General features: G+C 44.6%; 2 protein-coding genes across 4 annotated transcripts in view; one reads left to right on the forward strand and one right to left on the reverse strand.

Annotated features, from left to right (window-relative positions):
* Window positions 1-1663: 1663 nt before the first annotated feature.
* Window positions 1664-11148, reverse strand: TMEM60 (transmembrane protein 60). Its single transcript, XM_084613650.1, has 2 exons — window positions 10826-11148; window positions 1664-2328 (listed from the first exon to the last, which is right to left on the reverse strand). Exon 2 carries the CDS (start codon window positions 2277-2279, stop codon window positions 1875-1877), a length of 405 nt encoding a protein of 134 aa, XP_084469776.1. The 5' UTR covers window positions 2280-2328; window positions 10826-11148; the 3' UTR covers window positions 1664-1874.
* Window positions 11149-11563: 415 nt separating this feature from the next.
* Window positions 11564-16644, forward strand: part of PHTF2 (putative homeodomain transcription factor 2) — a 183417-nt gene continuing 178336 nt past the window's right edge. For 2 of the 3 annotated variants that reach the window (XM_084649563.1, XM_084649564.1), the window contains exon 1: window positions 11564-11736. The gene's annotated coding sequence lies outside the window, so the exon portion shown is untranslated. The remainder of the gene's footprint in view (window positions 11737-16644) is intronic. The other variant, XM_084649562.1, reaches the window with a different exon arrangement.

Below are 16644 nucleotides of genomic sequence, written 5' to 3' on the forward strand. Positions count from 1 at the left end.
GGCAATCTTAATTCCAGCCCTTCCTACTTTTTGTGTGCTTGACTTTGTACCTTTGCATGTTTTAAATGTATTTTGTATGTAATTTTCTAAATAGTTAAAAAAGTAAACTGAGAAAACAAATCCCATCATGAGGCATAATAGTGAAAACTACATGGCTCAGCATCAGGGACTGAGATCTTTACATCCATCATACAAACCTCTGCTACTAGAGCTAAGTAACTGATAGTAGTAGTAAGAAATCATTCTTTAGGTCAACCATCTCTAAAAGAGGATGGACATTTACCAGGGGTGGTCTCAAATGTTTGTTGACAAAGAATGGTGCAATTTAGATCTTGGGATCCATTCCAGGAACTGGAGCAGTGTGTTATCCACTAGGCATAAAATATACTACCCATCTCCCCCAAGCTTGATTTCTTTTGCCTGTGTCTACCACACCACTGGCCTTTTGTCCCAGTTTTCTAACCTAGTCAATCTCCTTGCCCATTCCCAGTTCTCTCCCCCACTCCCTGATCTTTTTCTTTCCTCCCATAGCCTTTGGCTACACACTCCCTTAACCACTGGACACACGTTCCCATCCCCACTGGCTCCCGGTCAGTCTCCCTCCCTGGGTGTCTCATCTAATTTCAACATCCTCATCTCCCCTAGCTGGTCTGATGTCTCTCCTTCTCCCAGGCCCACTAGGTGCCTGCTAGGTTACAGACCTAAGTCTCCTTATCTGGACAGGCCCAGTTCCCACCCCCAGGCTCTTTCTACTAATCTACTCCACAATTTCCTAAGTCTGGGTCTTGTCCTCTCTCCATTTGCATCACACAGCTTACTCTATGCTGCTTTGGTGCCAGGAGGTAGGTCACTGTCAGCACAGAAGAGATAAGCTCCCAGGTCTTATTTCTAGTCACTAACCACAGAGCAGCTATTACTGGGAGAGTCTGACTTCACCTTTGTTGCCCTGGGCTTTGTGGGGATGGTGCATGAACACTCTGGTCAGCACTAGGAGCTGAGAGAGGTCTGAGTGGGAACTGAATCTTTTGAGATTTTTTGCTCAAGCCTGTACTGAACATGTGCAAACATTTTTTGCCCAAAGGCTTATAACTTGCCCAAATTTGTGCAGATGGTCACGGAGAATGGCAGAAGGCACCTCCCTGACACAAAGTGACTTCCTCCCTCATTTCAAATTCCTTGCTCCAAAATCCAGGAGTGCTAGAGTTTTTGAAAGAGAACCTGTCTCAGAAATGGCTGAACCCTATTAGCCAAAATTAATTAACTAAAAAAAAAAATTATTCGGAGGCAGAAACTCCCTGGAAAATTTCAACCTGAACTGTTAGTCTGGCATAGTTGTAAATTACAGAAAAACAGCATCTTATGTGACATGTCAGGCAATGGTAATAGGCAGGGGTATTAGCCCCACTGTAAATACTTTCAGCTGTTATCAATGCTCCACAGAAAATTTAGTACATTACAGAAAACTGTATTAGAACTATTCTATCAGTTCCAAGAAGCTACTTATTTCAATATGTAGTGGAAAACTAAATCCTCCTCCCAGAATTTAAACAGGCTGCACTCTTTAGAATGGAAGGTCTAGTAGTTTTATGAGGCGGTGAAGATGTGTGTCACAAAAATGCATGAATTCTGTTTTAACAAATTACATCATGTTTAGAAACACAGCTGAAGTCAAACATACTTTATTTACATGAAGATATTTGTGACAGTTCTAAAATAAAAACTGAACAAGTCCACTTTAAATACCTGCCTGTCTTAAATAAAATTTTCAGATTGACATTTATTATTTGTAGTTGCTGTGTGAAGTTTAAGCTTGTACCAAGATAGGATGATCCAGTAATCTGAAATTGGTCAACTTGAAAAAGTTTTGTTACAACTTAGTCTCTTCGTACATAGAAGATGTTATATCCAAGCTCAATCATTCCCCCCATGAGCAAGGCCCATAAGGGGATAAAGACATACACCAGTTTCATTTCAGTAAATTGTTCCAGTTTAGCGCAGAGGGCAAGGCAGAAAGCTAATTTAAGCAGCATTGCAATGAGGTACCAGGCCTTTTTCTTTACGTTTTGAGAACCGTTGCGAGGGTCATAGCCAGACTTACATCGCCCAGCCATTTTTACAATTAGCATAACGAGAAGGATAGTATCAAATATCCAGACTGGAATAAAGATAAGAAACCAGTTCCATGGTGCTTTCTCGTCCAATTTTAACACCAACATAATCAGGAAGAGTAATGTGAAAAGCCATGTGAGCAGCACTCTCTGTGCCAGGGACATTCTCATTTAAACAGCTTTGATAGGGAGTTTTCCCCCCCCAACTGTCAGCAACAACCTAAGACCAGGAAAAAAAAAACAACCAGTCAAAAATGGCATATCAAGAACATATGGAATATATCTTGAAGATTCACAAGCAAAAGTTTCATTCCTTGTTATTGCTTTCAGAACCCATCACAATTCCACCTCACCTAGACAGCAGACCGTATTTCACATTTCCCTTTTATGACTCTGTTCTTCCAATGATACAAGTCTTAACACTGAGCATTTTAATTCTGGTCCTCTTCCCAAATGAATTCACCACTCAAACCTGAATGCTTTTTGTAAGCCAATTAGCCAAGCCCTCATCCTCTCATGTCCCTAAGAAAACACATTCTGCAGAGCAAATACAGCAATTTACAGTTAAACTATAGAGGCCTTAATCCTAAATCATCCTTAACTTTGGACTTCTCTGTGCAGGCTGTCATCTTTGTGAATCTCTCTAGACTGTGGTCAACAAATACAGTTTCTGCTTTGGAGGTTTGTACAAGGCTGAACGCTTTTTCCGGGACTATGACATACACAGAAGTGTTATGTTACTTAGTTCCTGTCAAAGCACAAATAGTGTGTAAACTTCTCTAAAATGGATGCTGCTCTTGTAGAGATGCTTTTCTCATCAAAGGAGTAAAATGCAGAGGAAGTACAAGGTAGTAAAGACACTAACTGAAATGTCCTGGAAACTGCTGCTCAGACTGAATGATCTAAGGGAAACTAATAAGGATTAAGGACAATTTTTGTGATAACTTAGCCAATAGCCACCCAGCCCTTTGCACAGTTAGTGTTGGCTCTGACATCAGTTGTATTACAGTCGTGCTTAGAGGGCGGTCAGGGATCAATGCCCCACTGAACTGGTTATGGTGTATATGAACAAACAGGCCCCAATTACAATCTAAGTTTATTTTGTTCCCTATTCACAGTTCCAGTTGTTCATGATTTTAGCTTGGTGTCACAAGAGCTGGAGTTCTGAGGGCTCCTGCATACAGCCCTATATATGACCTGCTACTACAATATTAGAGACCAAATTTCAAAGCAGGAAAGAAAGACAAGTGATTTCAGGAATACCAAACCCCTCCTACCCACACCTTCAGAAATGTATTTTAGATCCATGGTCTCACAGCTTTTTCTGCTTCCACTATTTCTCTCCCACTCTCTGTCAGGCGGTGTTTTCAGAAAGTCAAACCCTATAGACATTTTTCCAAAGAGGATTTCAGCTGCCTAACAGCACATATTCAGATTTGTACAACTTTGTCATAAATATAAAGGGAAGGGTAAACCCCTTTGAAATCCCTCCTGGCCAGGGGAAAGCTCCTCACCCCTGTAAAGGGTTAAGAAGCTAAAGGTAACCTCGCTGGCACCTGACCAAAATGACCAATGAGGAGACAAGATACTTTCAAAAGCTGGGAGGAGGGAGAGAAACAAAGGGTCTGTGTCTGTCTGTATGCTGGTTTCTGCCAGGGATAGACCAGGAATGGAGCCTTAGAACTTTTAGTAAGTAATCTAGCTAGGTATGTGTTAGATTATGATTTCTTTAAATGGCTGAGAAAAGAATTGTGCTGAATAGAATAACTATTTCTGTCTGTGTATCTTTTTTGTAACTTAAGGTTTTGCCTAGAGGGGTTCTCTATGTTTTGAATCTAATTACCCTGTAAGGTATCTACCATCCTGATTTTACAGAGGTGATTTCTTTACTTCTATTTACTTCTATTTCTATTAAAAGTCTTCTTGTAAAAAACTGAATGCTTTTTCATTGTTCTCAGATCCAAGGGTTTGGGTCTGTGGTCACCTATGCAAATTGGTGAGGCTTTTTATCAAACCTTGTCCAGGAAGTGGGGTGCAGGGTTTTGGGAAGTATTATCCAACATTTCCCAGGAAAGGGGGGGTGCAAGTGTTGGGAGGATTGTTCATTGTTCTTAAGATCCAAGGGTCTGGGTCTGTAGTCACCTAGGCAAATTGGTGAGGCTTTTTACCAAACCTTGTCCAGGAAGTGGGGTGCAGGGTTTTGGGAAGTATTTTGGGGGGAAGGACGCGTCCAAACAGCTCTTCCCCAGTAACCAGTATTAGTTTGGTGGTGGTAGCGGCCAGTCCAAGGACAACGGGGGGAATATTTTGTACCTTGGGGAAGTTTTGACCTAAGCTGGTAAAGATAAGCTTAGGAGGTTTTTTCATGCAGGTCCCCACATCTGTACCCTAGAGTTCAGAGTGGGGGAGGAACCTTGACAAACTTTCTTCCTATTTAATCTTTAAGAGGCAAAGAGCTTTGCCCAGGAGACAAAAAAAGCTATTCCTATCCACTTGAGTGCAGAGACCCACTGTTTACTGAAAGTACTTCTCCCACATGCTCCGATTCCAAATTCCCATAGAAAGGGATAAACAACACAAGCTGCTGGCAAGGGATAAAACAAGAATGCTGCCTGGCTGGTAGGGGTACTATCAAGGAGATGTAGTCTGGAAATGCTAGTTTCATAAATGTACTTCATCCAAGAAGGTGACTACTTCTTGGATAACCAGGTTCAGCAATTGTTGCCACAGACACCACAAGGGGAAGGACTGGAAATAAGGGAACTAGAAAGAGCAGAAAGCCAACAAACAAACTGACCACTTGTGACACAGAGCTAGGAGGCATTCAGCCTGGCTAAAATTATCAAATAGTTATCAGATAACCAGTAAGTCAGCTATCGAGAAACGGAACAGAAAGCTATTGGGGTCATAGCTGATGGGCATCCTTGCAGTTTGGTAGCTGTTTGCCTTGTGACAGATTATTCAGTCATCCTGAAAATGCAAACAATTATCATTAGTGATTCCATATAAAGAAGAGTGGAGAGAGAACTCAGCAAGGGACTGAAGAATAACAGGATGGTGTGTTGTCTCCCTGGAGCAAAAATTTGACATGTAATTGCATGATTGGACAGAATTACGAAGTAATCTGGCAAGTCTCCACTGCTGCTGTTGAAACATTAGAATCAATGACTTAGCATCACATGGAACTACACAGACTACAAAAGACTTAGATCTTGAAAAGGAGATGAAGGTAAAAGACCAAGTGATATTCTCATAGATCCTTCTGGTCCCATCAATAGAAGGCTGAAGGAGAGGAATTGCTGGCTGCACTACTAGTGTGACACTGGAATTTTTGTGGCCCCGTCCCAGTGGGAGAGGGGGCACAATGAACGAGATGGCCTGCACCTTGCAGGCTCAGAGTTACGGGGGCTGAATTTCTCAGCTGGAGACTAGCAGAAGCCGCCTGGAGAGCATTAACCTAACAAAGAAAGGTGAGAGCGGAGGAGCCAAATGTCGTACCAACTCATATTCAACATGTTCCAAACACATTGAAGAGATGTGGGAAAACATGTGAAGAGAAAAAATTAATTAACAATGCTAGGAGTATGGGTAACAAGCAAGAGGAACTGAAAATTCTCAATTAATAGAAAATAGACATTGACCTTAATGAAACGGGTGGGACAAGTCACAGGTCTGGGATGTCAAATATCATTGGTTATAACCTGTTTAGGAAGGATAGTGACACCATTACCTGTTTTAGAGTTATGCTTAATGCAAAACTATAGGATCTTGACTGCATATAGATCACTGTGCTAACTACTGGGGAGATCTGTTACAGGCCACCAAATCAAACCAGGGCGTTCTTAAATTGTCCTCTAAGTTACTCCTTTTGTAACTGTTTAGTGTATGGGGGGGGAGGGGGGGACGACGGTTGTTAGGGAGAACTTCCATTGGAGAGGCATGAAATGGAGGTTTTGTGCAGCTGGTAGTAAAACACTGGAGTTTAGAAAATAAAAAAGTTTATAACACAAAAAAATACTGCACCCAACACAAGAACTATTCTGGACCACATTCTGATGGATAAAGGGGAGTTAATCACTGGACAGGAAATTGCCCATTGACCAATGATCTCGATCTGATTATATTCAATGTAGACAATGAGGACAGTCCCAACTAATAATTTATGTATTTGGTACTAAAAGGGCTAAATTTCTCACAGTTGAGAAAAATTATGCGAGAAACTTATTGGAAAGAAAAATTAGATGGAAAAATATGACTAAAACCCAGCAGTTTAAATATGTTCTTCAGAGAAAGAATACTTAACAAGAGATGTATAGCCAAAACACTTACATATACCAAACGGCCAGCTTCCTTCCATAAAAATGGTGATCTAACAACAAGTGATTAGATCATCCATCTCCCCCCCGCCCCAAACATGTTAAATTATGGAACAGAGGCTTTTTGTATGGAAATCTCTACTACAATTCCTTAGAGGTTTCCTCATTGTAATCCTGTAAAAGGGGGATTGGGGGTCAATCCTTTACCTCAGTGAGACAAATCTGTCAGATCCCAGGAGATTTTGTAGAAGACTTTATCCCTGCACCACAACTGGCCCCCAGCACTCAGGCAGGATGGCTCCAATGTAACTGTGCTATGAGGAAATGCCCTCTTGCAGGGAATGCACCACAGAAAAAGGCAACACAGAAAAAGGCTGACTGGGGAGTTGAAAACCCAGGATGGAGGCACCTCTTCACATAGGGATGTAGGGAGCATGATATGGTCCAAGCAATGCAGAAAATCTTGTCTGCTCTTTTAGATTTCTTGAAGTCAAAATTTTGCTCTTGGAGGATGTGTGCGCACAACTCACATTTATTTTAGTGGAAATACTGATGCATGGAACAAGGGTAGAACCTGAACATAGAGCTCGGCAGGTAAGAGAAGGTTAATGTATTGGTCATCCTTAAACTGTGTAGTATATTAATGATTTGGACTTTTAAACTTTTTTTTTTTAAACTGTTTTTCTCACCTTTAAAAGATAAGGTATCCTAAAACAATGTTCCAGTTCAAGGAACAACCTCATCCCTGTAACACTGAATGTTAAGAATGATTGTCTGGATCAATTTTCTTCAACTAATCCATGGGCATTTTACCTTATGAACGGCTTTAGCCACATATCTATTTTACTATGCTAAGGCATTTTATTTCTTGAGTTAAAAATTTTTTAGGGAAAGAAAACTACTGACATTCACTAACTCCAACTAATTATCCAAATGGAAAAAAATGCCATCTTCTGTTGCGTTTTTGGCACATAGTATATTCACTGCTTCTGGGTAACAAGTTATTGTCAGTTGCCTCATTATTTGGGACACTTCATATTCACAGCCTCCTTTTGCTGGCCTGAAGGCACTGATAGCAAGAATCCTGGACACTCCTTTTATTTTGGGATATTAGGGCTTGTCTGTCCCTGGACACTGATCTGGAATAAAGTAGGGTGTAATTTAAAGCAGATTAACTGTTTTAGTGGATGCTCTCACTCCCCCATAAATGCCATATTCCAAATTTGTTTAATCTAGTTTAATAACTCCCTAGGTCAATAAACCCTTACTCTATGTCTATATACTGGAGACTGGAGTGTAGACATAGCCTACACCAATGGTTTTCAAACCATGGGTCGCAACCCAGAACTGGGTCACAGAATGGAAGGGACTGGGTCGCAGTGGCTTTGGTCAGCACTGCTGACTGTGCAGTTAAAAGTCCCATCAGTGGTGCTGCCCAGCTACGGCAGGCTAGTCCCTACCTGTTCTGACATCGCGCTGCGCCCCACAAGTGACCATCAGCAGGACTGGCTCCTGGGGGGTGGGGGGGAGCGGCACAGGGCTCCACGCACTGCCCCTGCCCCGAGCACCAGCTCTGCACTCCCACTGGCCTACTGCCTCTGCATCCCGGCTGTGCTGCTGACTGGGAGCTGCCGGAGGTAAGCCCACCCCCCAAACCCGTGCCCCAATCCCATGCCCCAGTCCTGAGCCCCCCCAAACCCAGAGCCCCTTCCTGCACCCCCAAACCCCTCATCCCTGCCCCCCAAGAGCCTGCCCCCCCAGCCCAGAGCCCTGACCCCCTCCCACACTCCAACCTCTTGCCCCAGCCCTGAGCCCCCTCCTGCACCCCAAACCCCTCATCCCCAGGTCACAGACCCCCTCCATCCCAACCCTCAGCCCAGCACCCCCCTCCCACTCCCATAACCCCTCATTCCCAGCCACAGCCCTCACCCCCCGAACCCCTGCTCCAGCCCAGAGCCCCCTCCCACCCCTGAACTCCTCATTCCTGGTCCCACCCCGCAGCCCTCACCCCCCTACTCTAACCCTCTGCCCCAGATCTAAGCCCCTCCTACACACTAAACACCTCATCCCCAGCTCCATTGGATCACAGGCATCAACAATTTTCTTCAACTGGATCCTCAGAAAAATAGTCTGAAAGCCACTGCCCTACACTGATAGGAGTAATTTTTCTGTCAAGGTAGGAATACCACCTCCCTGAATGATGTTAGCTATGATGATGGACAAATACTTCTGCTGAGGAATATATCAACAATAAGGGTTACGTCTCTGTTTTCCCCCACACCCCTGTGACACAGCTATGTAGCTATAAGTATCATGTGTAGGCCATCCAAGCCTGAGTCTAGAGGAGCATTTCCTGCGATTATGCCTGGCCAATTAGGATTAGCAAGGTTCTGGAATTCATAGTTGACTTCTGATATCATGAACTCCTCAGGGCCCTGCACTACTGTGGTCTGTTCCCCACCCAGATTACTTGGAGCAGGCAGCAGCTGTATTCCTGTCCTCTGTGTCAGCAGGATTCTGCCATGGTGGAAGGTGCTTGTGAGTCAGCGATGTTCCCCGAAGCGCATGAGTCTTCACCCCTGGCCCAGGGGTGACATTTGGGTGCGTGGGGGGGGGGGGGGGAGGACTCTAGACCCTCTCCCCGAGTTCCCTAGGGGAGGTCTTCTCACTCTAGCCCCAGACAGAGCTCTTAACTGCAACAGCTTGAGTGTGATATGTAATAACTTCTGAAGCTGGGAGCAGCACAGCCTTTGGTGCAGGGAGTTTGTTTATAACCAGAGACAGGGTGATTAAGATAACAAAAGGCTTATCATTAAAGTAAAAAGAAAAGGAGGACTTGTGGCACCTTAGAGACTAACCAATTTATTTGAGCATAAGCTTTTGTGAGCTACAAGTGCCACAAGTACTCCTTTTCTTTTTGCGAATACAGACTAACAGGGCTGTTACTCTGAAACCCATCATTAAAGTAAAGTAAGTGATCCTGAAAGCACTGCCAGGCACTTCAGTTAAAAGATAGGAAACAAAGGGTAGGAATAAAAGGTGAGAATGGAGAGAGGTAAATAGTGGTTTCCCTCAGGGGTCTGTACTGGGACAAGTCCTATTCAACATATTCATAAATGATCTGGAAAAAGGGGTACGCAGTGAGGTGGTAAAATTTGTAGCTAGCACAAAATTATTCAAGATAGTTCAGTCCAAAGCAGTCTGCGAAGAGTCACAAAGGGATCTCACAAAACTGGGTGACTGAGCAACACAATGGCAGAAGAAATTCAAAAGTTGATAAATGCAAAGTAATGCAGTTGGCAAAATATAATCCCAACTATACATACAAAATGATGGGGTCTAAATTAGCTGAACCCATCAATAAAGAAGTCTTGGAGTCATTGTGAATAGTTCTCTGAAAACATCTGCTCAATGTCCAGTGGCAATTAAAAATGCTAACAGAATATTGGGAATCATTAAGAAAGGAATAGATAATATGAGAGAAATATCACATTGCCTCTACATAAATCCATGGTATGCCAACATATTGAATAGTGTGTGCAGATTTGGTCACCCCATCTCAAAAAAGATATATTGGATTTGGACAAGGTACAGAGGAGGACAACAGAAATTATTAGGGGTATGGAATGGGTTCTGTATGAGGAGAGATTAATAGGACTGGGACTTTTCAGCTTGGAAAAGAGATGACTAACGAAGCATATGACAGAGGGCTATAAAATCATGAATGGTGTGGAAAAATTTAATAAGGAATTATTTACTACTCATAACACAAGAGCCAGGAGTCACCAAATGAAATTAACAGGCAGCAGATTTAAAACAAACGAACAAGTATTTCTTTACAGTCAAGGGGTGGAACTCTTTGCTAGGGGACGTTGTGAAGCCAAAACTGTAACAGGGTTCCAGTAAGAACTAGATAAATTCACGGAGGATATTAGCCAGGGTGGGCAGGGATCCAACACCATGGTCTGCATGGTCCTCGCTGTTTGCCAGAAGCTGGGAGCGGGCAACTCGAGGATTGCCTGGAGCCTGTCCTGTTCATTCCCCCGGGGCACCTGGCAGGGGCCACTGCTGGAAGAATCAACCTCCACCAAAATCTGAACTGGCGCCCCTGCCCCGCCGCGACAGGACTCGCGGCTCCGCCGGGTCGAAGGGGAGGCTTCCCTCTGCGCCTCACTCGCCCCGCCGCTCCGGCTCCCCGCCCAGCGGGACGCCTCAGCCAACCGGCAGCTCTGAAAGGCTCGCGGGCGGGGTCCCCTACGTGCCCCCGGGAGGGGCACCTGCGCCCGCCCGCAGGGCCGAGTCCGGCTCGCGCTGGGCCCGGACAGAGGGTCCCCCCCACCCCGTTGGGAACCCGTCTCCGGGAGCAGGAGACGAGAGGCCCCCACCTCTCCCTGTACCTACCAGGCAGGCCCGGGCCACCCTGCGCAGCCGCCGCCGCCGCCTCACCCCGAGGCCAGAGCTTTCCCCCGCCCTTCGCAGGGTCTCGGCTCATCACGTTACAGCCCCCGGCTCCGACGCGCGTTGCAAGGGCCCCAGCCAACAGGCAGCTTGCAGGGGGAGAGGAGGGGCCCCCTCGTTAGAGAAAAGAGAGCGCGAGAGACGCTCACACCACCTCTGCGGCGCGCCCATTGGCTAGCCCATCACGCCATGATTGGACTCTGACCCACTCCCATTAGACGGCAGAGGAGCCGATCAAATTGATGCCGCCTTTGCGCCACGTCTTTAGGTGGGCCAGATGCCCATCAAACGGAGCCCTGCCTTCGCACCATAGCCATTGGGTATAAGGGAACCTGAATGCACGCTCAGCCCGCCCACTTTTTCCCTTCTGCCGATTCAGGGACAGGGACGTCAATCAAACAAAGGACTACATAAAGTCAGCGACTCTTATTGTGGTAGAGACTTGCCCATCTGACGGAATCCCGCCTCACCTCCTTTCCCATTGGATAAAGTAGCTATCCATCACATATAGCGCCCGCCCCTCTTCATGTAGTCGAATGGGAGGGAGCTCCCTTAAATTCTTACGGAAGGTGGTAACTGGCGTGATGACGTATCTCCGCAAGTCTTTCCTCGGGCTAGGGCGGAGCTTCGTTTAAAGCCCGGCCCCTTTCCCCACCTCTGTCTCCTGGCAGCGCACTGTTCCCTCCCCCTCCCCTGTATCCCGGCCGCGCGCTGTTGCTGCCGCCGCGACGGCTCTGCCTCCTCTCGAGCTCGCGCGTCTTCACAGCTGTTGCCTTTCGTTACCGCCGCACAGCTGCTGTTGTCTGCGGCGCGCGCTCTCCCCGCTGCCGCCTCATCGCGGCGCCGGGTAACCGGTAAGGTTTGAACCCCAACGGTTACCGGGGTCGGGGGCAGAGGAAAAACCTCCTTACACACGGGAGGAGAGGGCGCAGAGGAGCCTACGCACCCCGCGTGGGTGGGGGGAGCCAGGCTGGCTCTGGCTTCTCCGTATACTGGGGAAGGGATAAGGCGATAGTGTGTGGGGAGGGGGTTTAAGCTTTATGGGGCAGGCAGGGGAAGAGGATTGGGGGGGGGGGGTAAAGTAGCTTCCACTCACCAGGAAGGCGTGGCAGTCGGGGGGGAGACTGAGGGGCTGGAGCTGTTGTCACTGGAGCTCACTGGTCTTTTTTATTGGGCTATAGGTGGTGGGTTTAGTCTTCAGGCAAATAGGTGTACTCTTACATTGTTCAATCCCTGAACTAATGGTTCCTTATTCATGGGTGCTGTGTGAAAAGGCTAATTTTGGGGCTGTTGTGAACAACCCTTATTTTCTTGGGAGAGGGTGAATTTGGTTCAGTAGGTTGAGCAGATGATGGGAATCACATGGACTTTTTTTCCCCCTTGCCTTAAAGGCCCTGTATCACACAGTCCATGCTTTCAGCTCTGACCTGGTCACCTTTCATATTCTCTCCTTCATACATTGCATCCGTTGCACTCATTTGCCTTTTTTTTTTTCATCCCCACTTCTGCATCTTCCTCACCCCAATGCTGACAGCCTCTCTATTCCAAGCTGCTCTTATGCTTGGATCTCCCTCTCAGAAACTGTTTGTTTGCCAGGCCATCTCCTTCCTCAAATTAGAAGTTCTCTCTAAAACTCCTCCTGACCTTTCTTCCATGAGAAGTAGAGGGGAAAGAGCGAACAGCTAATATGAGCAAAATAATAAAACTGTCAAGTTGTGTAGCTGCCTTACTTTTGTTGTCCGTCTTCCCCCTTTGTCTATGACCCTCACTTACAACATTTTGTACATTTTAGTCTCTATGCTCTTTAGACTAAAGTTTATGGGTTTTTTTCATGTTTTATCAGGTGTCTACTATACTTTTGGGTGCTTGAAAAATAATGGGGAGTTGAGAATGCTGGTTTTTATTCCAAGCTCTGCCAGCATCTTGCTATGTGACCTTGAGTAAGTTGCTTAACCTCTCTCATCGTTAGATACCCACCTGAAATATGATTAACCTCCGAAGAGTGTTGTGAGGTTTAATTAATGTTTGTAAAGTGTTTTGAGGTCCTTTTGATAAAAAATGGTTGAAGATAATGTTAAGTATTCGTATTATTATTTTGACATGGCATAGCTTTTTTTTTTGGGGTCTCCACTCTCCAAAGAGTGATACAATTTGGCAGTTTGGAATGTGTCCTCAGTAATCTTCCCAATTTACTTCTTTATGCTGATTCTAGAAACCAGACGGCTGCATCTTTTGTTTCAACTAAGGCATCTCCTACGGATATAATCTGTTAATCCCAGTATGTGAAAGGCCACCATTTTTAACTACATTTAGTGCAATTACTAAATGGCAGGTTATAGTCTCATTATGTGTTACAATTCATTAATGCTCTGTATTTGCTATTTTTGGTTTCCAGTATATATCTCTCTTTGTGAGGAGCTGTATGCATTTGACTTTTTCTGCTGCTTTGGTGGGCTCTAGTGAACTACCGTGTTTTGCTGCTTAATTTGTAGCTCCCTGGAAAGGATTATCCTTTTCTCAACAAGTTTATTTTTGTTTCTGTAAAGTGTTCAGGAACTGATGTGTGTAAGATTTATTTTGTTTCTATGGCTCCTATACAGTCTTTGCAAACTACTTCAGTGCTAAAAGGGAAAACAAAGGATACTGTTTGGAAATGATACATTTTTAGATCCTGATTCATATTTGAAATGGAATTTCCATGTAAGTAGGGTTTTTGTTGCAGTGTGGTTTTGGTACCAACATATTTATTACTCTAAATATAAACGTTACTACTAATAAAATGTGAGTTTGAGTCATCTGAGCGGCAACTTTGAATTCATGAAAAGACTTACTCAATATGGATTTGTAGGAAAAAAATGAATTCTACTGTACATAACTTTTAAAGAAAATTATTCCAGTAACGTAACATTATAAGCTATTTCTACTCCAGAAAAAGGCCCAGTGCTAGAATAGTTGAAGTGTTTCAATAAGTTCACAAATGCATGGGGAAACAAGGAAATACTAATGATATTGGGCATGGACATATAGTGTAGTTGAATTAAGAGACCTCGTTCACTTTGATGGAGCAAGAGAGCTTATTCCTACACACCCAGCAGGGTGGGGCAGCTCTTGGAGCCAAACAATGCTGTTCCTGTACTGACTGGAAGGGGTCACTGGAAAGTCCTCATTCCTGAGAGTAGAATGTATTCTAAATAGGTTTAGAAGAATTAGATTGTTATCAGTAAATGTTCGTAAACTATGATTTCACCTCACACACAAACCAACTAAAAATGTATACATCTATAATAATTAAAATTTGCAGGTAGGCAGAGTAAGAAAAATGCTCCTTGAGAACTTATTAGAGTTTGATTTAAGGATATTTACTTAGTATATTTTGACATGTGATGTTGATAATTTGTGTTTTAATGGTTCTCCTTCAAGTGATTGTGCACATTAGTGCACTAGACTTGCACAGACCTAAAGTGGGAGATTCTTGCCAGCAGTATGTCTAGGTGGTACATGATCCCAGCCAAGGCTGTAAAGTGGGTGTGTCCACCGCTATCCTCTCATTTCCTTCTCACGGCCGGTGGCAAGAGTATGAGCTCCCCATAGCTTTGCAGTTCAGCCAGCTTTCTAAAAATCTTTTTGCAAATAGTTTATACTTGGGTTAGTTTAATTAGTGTTAGGTTAGCTAGTTTAGTTTTAAAGTAAATCCTGGAGGTTAATTATGAAGAAATCCCTGGGTTTCAAACAATGTGTTACATGCAGGGCTGTGTTCCCTGTCCTGAATAGATAAGAAAGATGTTTGTTCTGCTTAGGGGAAGGGCATATGAGGGACAGATGCCCAATTTGTACCTCCTTGCCCACTACAATGAAAAAGCAGACAGACTGTTGTTCAGTGGTCCATCTAATGGACATGATCAGACTTGTGTGTCCAGTATCAGAACTGGACCCTAACTTTGAACCGATAGATTCTGTATCAGGAGTGCCCCTCCTCTAGCACAAGACTTTAAGCACAAGTTGGATGAGAAACATTGTTCTTCATATGCTTCTGCTGTCTCATGTAAGTGCTCTAAGTGTTCTTATCCTGAGAAGCATTCAAAAGTCTACATCCTCACCAAAGAAATTGTACAGTAAGTCTTCTGGAACTGGTTCAGCACATCAAAAGCACAAGAGCACGTTGGCTCTCTCTGAGGCAGTGCTGTTGACTCTGGTACCGTGAAGTCTGGTGTCTTCACCTGTCTCAATCTGAAGTGATGAAAAAGGCCCTATTTTGGCATTATTGATGTACCAAGCTCTTTCACTACAGTCCCCACCTCTCATGTCTGTCTTGGAAGAGATTTGATGTCTCCCTCTACTGGACTCTTCAAGACTATTGGCTATGTCAGTACATCCAAAGCTAACAGCGTTATTGTTTGTTCTGTGCAATCAGAACACTTAGCACCTCCGTGCAGTCATGTTGCTCAGCACTGCTGTAACAACCAGCAACATCAATATGGTCTGCACCATCAGTGCAAGAGAGGGTTACTTACCTTGTGCATTAACTGAGGTTCTTCAAAATGTGTGTCCTGGTGGGTGCTCCACTTCAGGTGATGGTGCGTCCCGGCGCTGTTAATTGGAGATTTTTGGTAGCAGTGCCTGGTGAGGCCATGCATGTGCAATAGGTGTCTTGCGGTGTCGTTGGAGTCTCGTTCAGTGTGCACACTGCTTGACCCCCTACCGTTCCTTCTCAACCGTCCTCGACTGAAGACTGAGCTCGGGATAGTGCGTCAGCTTCTACCCCTAGAGATGGCAAAATAGTTAATTGTTCGCTTCAATTTAACTTTCCTTAGATAAGTAGTTAGAAAAAACTAAGTAAATTTTTTTTTTTATATAACACTGTGTTCCCCTGTTCCCTGCTTCCTGTGGAGCACAAAACTCAAAGTTCTTGGTCCACCTGGGACTTTACTTTGATCATGCCAGGCTCCCCTGGTGTAAAAAAATGCAGCTCTTGCGAAGAAGCTATGCTGTGCTCTGATGGGCACTCTCTCTGTGTGAGATGCCTCACAGAGACGCACATACCATCCGAGTGTGTCCGCTGTAGCAACCTGAAGGTGAGAGCGATTGGGATCTCCACCTCAAAAAATGATCCTAATGGAAAAATCACTTCAACCTGAATAGGAGAGGGACACCCCGAAACCTTCTCCTTTGTGCTCTCCAACTAGGTCTAAACCAACCACAAAGGAGATATCCGAGGAACCAGAGGAAGAACCCGTTCCTAAGAAAGTATCCCTTGAACATAATTCTTTTTCTTCTCTTGATGAAGCCATCGTGCCATCTCCACCCATCCTGGCTGATGACTTTAAACAATTCCAGGAGTTATTCAAACGCATAGTGATTAGCCAGGACCTCCCACTTGAAGTCCAAGAAAATCAACATAAACTGTTAATCTTGCAACCATCTTCTTCCTCAAAAATAGCCCTATTCATAAATGATGCTATTCTAAACCCAGCAGAAACGGTGTGGCAGACCCCAGCCATCGCCCCTTCCCCCCAACATGCAAAAGGGTGGACCAAAAATATTATGTGCCAGCCAAAGGAATGTTTGTCCATCCACAACCAAGTTCTTTAGTGGTTGAAGCTGCTAACCACAGGACCAAACAAATTCAACACTGATCTACATCACAGGACAAAGACCATAAGCAACTGGACCTTTTGGGCCGCAAGGTCTACACCTCCCCGACATTACCAACTACAGTGCCCTTGTGGCTAAATATGATTTAGACAATTATGGAAAACTCTTCG

The sequence above is a fragment of the Lepidochelys olivacea genome (assembly GCF_965140295.1).
Source record: "Lepidochelys olivacea isolate rLepOli2 genome assembly, chromosome: 1".
Taxonomy (NCBI): domain Eukaryota; kingdom Metazoa; phylum Chordata; order Testudines; family Cheloniidae; genus Lepidochelys; species Lepidochelys olivacea.

Bases quoted from the DNA above. Each gene is read 5' to 3' on its own strand.
- TMEM60 (XM_084613650.1), bottom strand. From the start codon at position 2,279: ATGAGAATGTCCCTGGCACAGAGAGTGCTGCTCACATGGCTTTTCACA.